At 40.7% G+C, this 8,887-nt stretch overlaps 1 protein-coding gene across 1 annotated transcript in view; it reads left to right on the top strand.

Moving 5' to 3' along the window:
* The window catches only part of LOC103922413 (macrophage mannose receptor 1-like), a 32,626-nt gene that overhangs the window by 68 nt on the left and 23,671 nt on the right, over nucleotides 1-8,887 (top strand). The window contains exons 2-9 of the mRNA XM_009330551.1: nucleotides 9-29; nucleotides 1,747-2,141; nucleotides 3,377-3,550; nucleotides 4,532-4,696; nucleotides 5,007-5,123; nucleotides 6,053-6,196; nucleotides 7,572-7,754; nucleotides 7,937-8,091. Of these exons, the coding sequence (XP_009328826.1) occupies nucleotides 9-29; nucleotides 1,747-2,141; nucleotides 3,377-3,550; nucleotides 4,532-4,696; nucleotides 5,007-5,123; nucleotides 6,053-6,196; nucleotides 7,572-7,754; nucleotides 7,937-8,091 (1,354 nt within the window). The remainder of the gene's footprint in view (nucleotides 1-8; nucleotides 30-1,746; nucleotides 2,142-3,376; nucleotides 3,551-4,531; nucleotides 4,697-5,006; nucleotides 5,124-6,052; nucleotides 6,197-7,571; nucleotides 7,755-7,936; nucleotides 8,092-8,887) is intronic.

Genomic DNA, 8,887 nt, shown 5'->3' on the forward strand with positions numbered 1-8,887 from the left:
TTTAGTACATCTCTTCGAATGTCTGGTAAGTTTTTGTCCTCTGCTGAGTATGGAGGTTTGCAAGTTCTTTCTCATGTTTTCCTGATGTCCTCCTTGATGGACAGTGAGTTTAGATCTAGTCACAGCATGTAATTTGGAACAGTTTTATTCAGCTCTTAAATTTGGTGGTATCTGTATAGGCATTCTGTTTCCTTACCTGGTTTTCAAGGTGGTGTATGTGTGAAAGAAACACGCCAACAGATGTGGGCATAACCTAGACAGTGCTGATGCTTGAAAATCAGTCAGCTGAATGCAGACAAAAGCTGATCTGAAATTAGTCCATTGGAGGTTAGAACAGCTCAGATGTACAGGGCAGTGTCCTCTCAGCATCCACAGAACCACTGGCCGATGTGTGCTTTGAGTTTCTTAGACAGCTGGTATTGACTATGGCATACTGATTGTTGCATATTGGAATCCTGTTTCCAAGCTGATGGTTTTGGGAAGGACCTTAAAAGCTTCTGTCTGTTAGATTTCAGAGACTCCTACTGCTCAGAGGGAAACAAATGACGCTGTGTCTGCAGCTCTTTCCTGCAGGAGGCTCCCAGCTAGAGAACTGCGGGAGCCCAGTGCTATCGCTCGAATGGCAGCAGGGACTGGCCAACGCTGATCTAATCCACTACAGAAGAATTTATTCTGTGCGTGTTTTTGGGTGAGACCAAGCTGGCTCTAACCCATCCGCTGCTAACCTCAAGAACAACTGCAGCAGGAGACCTGTGCCAGGGGAAATGCCATCTGTCTTGTTCAGGTCTGCAGCCTTTCAGAGAAACATCACCGAGGCTGTTTGACCACTCCCTGGCAGCTCTGGGATGTGGGAGGTTATGAAGTCCCATTTAACTATTCCACCCCTGGCAAGAAACTTTGGGTGGCAGTAAATCTCGACGGCACAGCAGAGTGAGTTGGATGATGTTGCTGTTGCTTAGAGGGGAGCTAAGGGATGCAAAGTGATGCAAAAATAGTCAAGGTTTGGAGCAGGCTGAAGTTGTGCCCCTTTTTAAAAACTGGTCTTAAGAAACAAAACCCTGTCATGCAGTGTCTCACATTTCTATTTACAAGCGTAGCTATTAATGGCACTTAAGATACTTAGCTTAACTGTGCTCAGAACTGAAGTGATGATACTGCAAGTTGTGGCTTCCCTCCTTCCCTCCTTGTGAGAAACTCACAAGCTGAACTCTGTGAAGAAAAGACTTTTTGCACAGTTGCCAAAAATTTCCAAGGTAATTAACCAAAAAGGAAAAATATCCCACCTGCTTGGTGAGCTGAAAACCGCAATGTCATTCTGGGCCAAATATAAAAATGGTCGAATTTTGAGTATGTAAACCATTTTTAATAGTTCTAAAGCAGAAAGTCCTTTTACTTGCGAAATTAAAGCCTGTTTAATATGCTGTGTGGTGGTGGAACTTTGAAGAACTCATGAAGTTTAATGAAGGTCATTTTTGAATGGCATTTTGAGAACAGTGTGTTTTAAGGACGGATGTGAAGAGCAATTTCTCTTGAAAGAGCTATATTTCCAGCTTCTGTGTTGCTTGCATCTTAAGAACGTTTTGATGAATATCCTTCATACTGACAATTAACCTCCCTTGATTTCTTTCTCTATGGACTCTGTAAGTTCAATTTTTTGTTGTAGCAGACTGTCACATAACAAGTAGCTGACATCTCCTATGAAATCTCTCCTCAGATATTTGCATTCTCATTTTATTTTATAGACAGTGGAATATTTTCAATCTATAATGAAGATAGCAAGCTCTGCGCCCAAGCTCAAAACTCTAGCTCGGTCATAACTATCGCTTGTGATGAGCACAATGAGTTTCAAAAGTTCAGGTGGGTCTCTGCCACGCAGCTGCTGAGCATGGCACTCAAGCTGTGCCTGGGAGTGCTCGCCAAGGACGACGAGGCTGCCATCACATTGGAATCCTGTAACAGGACGAATGAGCTCCAGTGGTGGGAATGTAGAAATGAGATGCTTGCAACCCACGGCAAGGATTTATTTTTCAACTATGGCAAAGGGAAGGGGAAGAAAATCAGGTTGTCCAAAGGATCGGGCAAAGGGAGCAGGTGGAAAATCCATGGAACCGCAGACAGCGTGTGCTCCCAGCGCTATGAGGGTGAGTACTGAAAATTAATCTCTATTTCTAGGTAACTTGGCTGCCCCTATTTACAAAGCATTCTACCACCTGCTTGTCATGCAGCAACCCTTTTCTTACAGTGACATTAGTAGCAGAGCTGACTACAAGTAGGGAGTAGAAATGCAAAACAAATATGACTGTATACATTTCTGCATAACTTGGAAAGTGCAATTCTGTCAAACGATAGAATAAAATGACAAAGGCCTATGATGAAATCATAAGGGAGAATGGGAATTCTGTTTGCACAGCAACAGCGGGAGGAAATCTATGACTGTTTCAAAATATGTCTGATCAATTTGTAGAAGTGGTGATTGTGCCATATTTAAATATTTATTGTTGCTATTACTTGGTTTGACCATGTACTATCTCTAAGAAGTAAATTTCTAGTTAACATAGATGTGATCCACTTTTAACAGTGTTTACCTGGTGTTTCCCAGGCCCAACAAGAAAAAAAGTAGGAACAAGCAAAAGGAAAAACAGTGCTTTAATGGTTTAGGATGCAATAAGGCCTAACACCCTGACAAAGGAACACTGGAGAGTCAGATCTCCTTTTCCTGCATTATTATCCCTCTTGGGCTATATAGAGCGGGCATCCAGGCTCAAGTGTTCAACCTCCTTTCTACCATGACACTGGCAGGGTAGGAAGTTAAATAACAAGGGATGAAATTTTTGCCGTGCCCTACAACAGTTCCAGCTGGAATGAAGTTTGTCATACTTTTGTTCAGATAGCAGCAAATTAGACTGCATAGAGTTGGGAGGGTCACTTCCCAGCAGAGTCACTTGCAAATTTAAGATAAAACTTCCTTTTATGAAGACTAATAAAATATTCTAATATCTCCTTTCCAAGCCTTTTCAACTGCACAGGGAAAAAAAAAGATCCTAAATCATCTGAGGACAGAACTACGTATGCAATGGGAGAAGTTGAGTCATGAGCACTTCTGACACAGTGGTACAGATAGCAATGAAAAGAAAAAATTAGACAGAAATTAGTCTAAGGGCCAAATAAGGGTTGTTTGAGAGTCTTTATTCTGAATATCTTGCCATAGTCATATCTAATTGGCACAACAGCCTTGGAAAGCTTTGTAGTAATGAAGTACTGATGTGCTGAGCTCTTGCACAACTCAACTGTGTCCATGGAGAGCTGCCTATGAGCAAACACTTTGGTGACCATCTGATAGCACCTGACTACTATCGCTCTATGTTTCTTTCCATAGATATCTATACACTGGGAGGAAATGCCTTTGGTGCACCTTGCGTGTTCCCTTTTAAGCTCAATGGTAAATGGCATGCTGAGTGCATCCCTCGGAGTGATGATGCAGGCTCTCTCTGGTGTGCAACTTCTTCAGATTTTGATAAAGACCAATTTTTTGGAAACTGTCCACTAAAAGGTAATTTATTTATAAAGATTTCAGGAAAGGCATTACGCTAAAGTTTCATCCACTCTCATGGTCAAAATCTCCTTGGGATGTGGAAGTAACATTGGACAACGAGCTGGATTCTGTCTAGCCTAGTTCACTGGTGAGCTATGCAATGATAAAATGAGGTGTCTGCTCTTCACTCTCACTGTTTCTCCAGCAGAAATGAGTAGTCCTACAGTGCTCCTGAGAGTGGTAGATACAGGGAGTATTGTGAGGATGGTGAATGGGACTGATGGAAAAAGGAAGAGAAAAACCCTAGGACTAGGTGAGAAGAAAGTCAGGGCAAATGAAAGGCAGAAATAAGTGCAATGGAGGAGGAAGGTGAGATATAGGGAAGCAGGAGACAGTGGTGTATCATAGGATGGAGCAGAGAACAGCAGGGCTGGAGCAAATGGAAGGGTGCAGGACACGGGCAGTGACCTTCACCTGCCTTCGGTGTTCCAGTGCTCCTTATACCCACAAATCACCCAACACAGCTTTCCAGTAACCCCAGCACAAATACCCTACCCCTTCACCCCTGCTTCACATCTGATTGGAAACGTTCATTTCTGTCATGTTGGGAGGTCTGGGAGAGCGTAAGAGGGGTCCCAAGGTAGGAAATGGATGTGGAGACCAAGATTTTCTGTATAGGGAATAGGGAAATGTGTGTGTACAGGTAGAATATATCAGTGAGTGGGTTAATGTGGACTGAATTGTGAGAGAAGTAGATGAGTTATATAAATAAAAAAGAACAGGATGAATGTAGAAAAATTAGGTTTGTAAGGAGAAATAATTCCTTATGTTATTAATGTACTACTAATATTGAATGGACAAAGTGTATATGTGGGGCAAACTATGTGTAAAAACTTAGCAAATAATACAGTTACATAGTTTTAGTCTGCAAACAAGATTTTATTTTCTGCATTAGCAAGTATGATTATCTTGTCAAGTTGCTGTTATCATGTTTTATAGACACCATCCACAATGACCTTTGGAAAACAAATCCTGTGACAGAAACCCACTATCAGATAAACTCAGAGTCGCTTTTGACATGGCACCAAGCAAGAAAAAGCTGCCAGCAGCAGAATGCAGAATTATTAAGTGTCACAGACCTTCATGAAGAAATGTATTTATTAGGTAAAGTAAATAAGCAACAAACAAATTAATGCATATGGCTAAAGTGTAGGTCAGCTCCAAGAGCTTTAACATGGATACTTACATTTACCTTGTGAAAGTATGTCTTCGTGACATTCTTAAAAAAGCTTGCCACTTTCTCACAAAAAAATGTATCAGAACAGTGGAAAAAATCTAACCTATATTAAAAAAAAATCTACTATGACATTTTTTCTTTTTCCACACTTTAAAATTTTATTTCAAGTTTTATTGAATAACTTACGAAATCAGAGGCATTTAATAACTTGACTGTTCTTTTCTTTTGGCCATTTAGGGCTCACTAGTGACCTGGGTGTCAATGTGAAACTCTGGACTGGTCTTTTCAGTGCACTTGACAGTGGCTGGCAGTGGACTGGGGGCAGTCCCTTCAGATACCTAAACTGGGCTCCAGGTAAGTGCACTTTTCTGAAAGAATGATCAGTGTCTTGGCCAAAATTCTCTTCTCTTCCCCAAATTCCTGTTACCTAATTCCTTTGGTTTCATAGAATTTTCACAGATTACAGGTGATTATGGGAAAGGCAGGATATTACAGTAATAGGGATCACACCAGAGATGGATTGCCATTAATTCTGAATTTCCCTGAAAAAGCAGATAGCTCATCTAAGAAAACAGTTAAAAACAAATATCTACAGCTCATTCTATATTTTTTTCCATCCACAATTTTCTTATCAGGCATATTATTCAAACCAAACAAAAAACTTATGAAAAATTATATAAAAAGAATGTAAAGAGAAAAAAAACTGAAGAGAAACATTGCATTAAAAAAATGTTATTTGTTCTTCTCAGTTACTGCTTATGACATTTATCCGATGTACGTTATCTTAGTAAGTTTCCACTCGTTTCTTATGATCGAAGTCACCAACTTGCATGTTGCCATATTGTGTATTTCCATAATAGCTGTTGTGACTACAGGGAAATCCAAAGGCCAAGCACTCCTGTGGAATTAAATATGCATTTCGTGTCCAGTGTTTAACAGTAAAGGATGTTGAGTTGTTTGCAATACTACCACCCCATAAGGAATTTATATAAAAGCTTTATTTGCATAAAGTTTTTTTTTCTGTATGCTGCCGTACTTCAAACACACTGAATTTCTTCTTAAGCAGTGCATGAGAGATGAGCAAGTCTCATGTCTGAAACGTCGGCCCTCTCGGCCATCCCAGTGCTGCTCCCTCATCTCCCCTCTTGGGAATTATCACTCTAAAGAATAATATGCCAGTGGCTTTGCAGCTGTAAAAGACTTGTGCGTTCCCCCCTGTGAGGAGGTGAAAATCTTCTGTGTTCACAGAGGAATTCTCTGTATGTTGTGCCTCTTTCCTAAAGGAAATCCCTCTGTGGAATCTGGAAAAATATGTGGGACCTTCCAAGGTAGGAATGGCAAATGGGAAAACCAGGTGTGTGATCGGAAACTGGGATATATCTGCCAAAAGAGAAACTCCTCCTCAGATTCCTCCACTATTGCCTCAGGTAAGTTGGTCAAAAAATAAGGCTATTTTTGCAATGAGTGAGAAATTCTGGAAGGATGCCATATATGAAATGACAATATATTGTCAAAACAAAAGGGTTACACTTGTTGATCTGGGTCAGACACTGAGAAGACTGTAATTTGCTGGCTCATTTTAAAGATGATGTCTAGATGTTGTTCATAATTTTGAAAAGATATCAGGGTACTAAAGAAGACAGGATTATGTGTTTAGTCATGTTTTCCAGACCACAAAATACTGATGAATATCCTGTGCTCTGAAAAATACACTAAAGATGTATTCTGCAAAAAGATGTGAGCCAGAGTTCATGTTCCCCCTGCTCTCTCTGACCCTTTTTGCTCTATTCTGAAAGTAAAAATTCGGAATATGGTACTGGCACCTTTTCCCAATTGAGTTCCCTTTCCACCTGTGGCAAACTAGGTCTTATCTATGTGAAGAAAATGGTATGCAGTTACTTCACTTGGGAATTCCCAGCGTGCTACTAACTCTACAGTAACTCCCTCAACTACATATGTACTAGTATATAAGATTAGTCTCTGGCTCGGGGGATGAATGGCACATCATAGCTGGCATCCTGTACATTCTGGCTGCATCCAGACAGCTTACTGTGTAACGGTTTCTGACCCATGCTAACCTCCAAACCATGCCTGGATGTTGCCTAGGGGAATGCAAGTTCGCACAGGTCAAAACCATGTCCAGGGAGCATCGAACAATGTGCTTGATCACAGGCCAATGTTGGGCACACATCTTGCCCTCTTCAGTTTACTTTACAGATGCAGACCATGTGAACCTTCAAAGTGGTGGAAGGTGGTTGGCCATACTAAATTCACATCAAGAAGTAGCCACCGAACAAAGTGTGCAGCATTTCTGTGCGGCTGGGATTTCTGACATGTCTGGTATAACATAGATGTGTCTGGGCTCTCTGATATATGATTAGGCTGTGCAGGAGCTCCAGCTGGCTCCCAAGCACCTGGTGTTTCCAGAGAAAAAATATACAAAATCTCCAAAATTCACCAAGATAAAGTCCCTGTGTAGGAAAAGAGGCCCTATTCTGCAAAACATGGCTGTACACAGAGCCTCACTGAGGCGGATTAACACGGAGTTGTGCCCTGCAAGTTTGCATGCCAAATTACTTAGTATTTATTTAATCTTGTAAAAGAGTTTTCCGGTAGCTCCCACCAAAATTGGGATGGAAAAATCTGTTTTGTATTCTTTGTGATCCTCAGACTTTTGCTTCTCTCCTCTGCCAGTATGTGCTCCAATATTTCAAATTCATGTCAGTACAGGTAATTTTCTTTTTGATTAAAAGAAAGCACTGAACAGGACTGCTCATTAATTGTTTGAAATAATTTTTTTAGGCGACTTAAAGCCTTTTAAGTGCCCCAGGGAATGGGTGGCCTATGCAGGTCATTGCTATAGAATTTACAGAACACCCAAAATATGGAAAGAAGCCCAGTCTTCCTGTAGAAAAGAAGATGGAGAGCTGGCGAGTATTCATAATATTGAGGAGTACAGTTTTACAGTGTCTCAGCTTGGGTACAGTGAGTATTCCTGCAGGTCACTTTTTTATCTGGAATTATACTGTTGCTATTATTAATTTAATCATTGTAACCATGATCTTAAATGTTTTTTAAAAAGTCCTTCTTCAGTCAAAAGTGGGTGTGAGATGTGATTGTTCCATTTTAAGACATACCCGTACCTATAATTATCTTTGTGTTCCCAGAGCCAGATGATGAGCTGTGGATTGGTCTAAATGACTTCAGGGTTCAAATGTATTTTGAATGGAGTGATGGGACACCTGTGACTTACACCAAGTGGCATCAGAGAGAGCCAACCCACACACAGAATAAGGCAGACTGCATCGTTATGAAGGGAGAGGTAAAAATCACTCTCCCATTTTCATACTTTCTTATGTCCTTTGTGCCCCCAAAAAGGAAAATATCTGTGACAAAAAAATGAAAAAAAAGAAAAAAGGGACGGGCGTTTTAAAAGTTTTTATGAACTTGGTTTTAATTCAGAATATCTTAGTGTGGAGGGAGACTGGAGACCTGATCTAGGAAGGTGTATGGTAGGGCGCCAGAAGCAGTGCACTGCGCTGAGACTTGGTCTGCTCTGTAACAGTTACAACAAATCTCCTGCCTGACACTGGTTGAAGTAACACATCATCCACATTCAACATGACTGATCATAGCTGCACAGTGCGGTTCTTAGAGCAGGGACTTTCTTATGTTTCCCCTAAAATGCCTAAAATATGCATTTATTACAGCTACTTTGAAGGCTCATATTACTGGAAGCACAAAAAATTAGGTACAAAAAATTCTATCTTGTTTTATATTCAGCATAAAATGACATAACATTACAGAAAAAGACTTACATTTTTCATATTTTATGTTTAGTTTATCCAGCATTTCCTTGCTATTGTCATCTGGTTATTTGAACATAATAAATACTGTGCTGGTAAGAATAGAGTGGAACAGCACGTTTCCTTCCTGCTGTCATCAGCCACTGAACCTTTAATACATGCAACTCTCATTCTCACACCTCTGAGGAAATGTGGTCCTCGCTGTCTTTATTGTGTTCCCTGTTTGGGAGTTTTGGAGAAAGCATCAGGGCAAGGAAGAGAGCTGAAACAGCCTCAGCCATATGAAGGGAGAAGGGTTCTCTCTGAGGATGG

This window comes from Pygoscelis adeliae, unplaced genomic scaffold (genome assembly GCF_000699105.1).
Source record: "Pygoscelis adeliae isolate BGI_AS28 unplaced genomic scaffold, ASM69910v1 Scaffold27, whole genome shotgun sequence".
NCBI lineage: Eukaryota > Metazoa > Chordata > Aves > Sphenisciformes > Spheniscidae > Pygoscelis > Pygoscelis adeliae.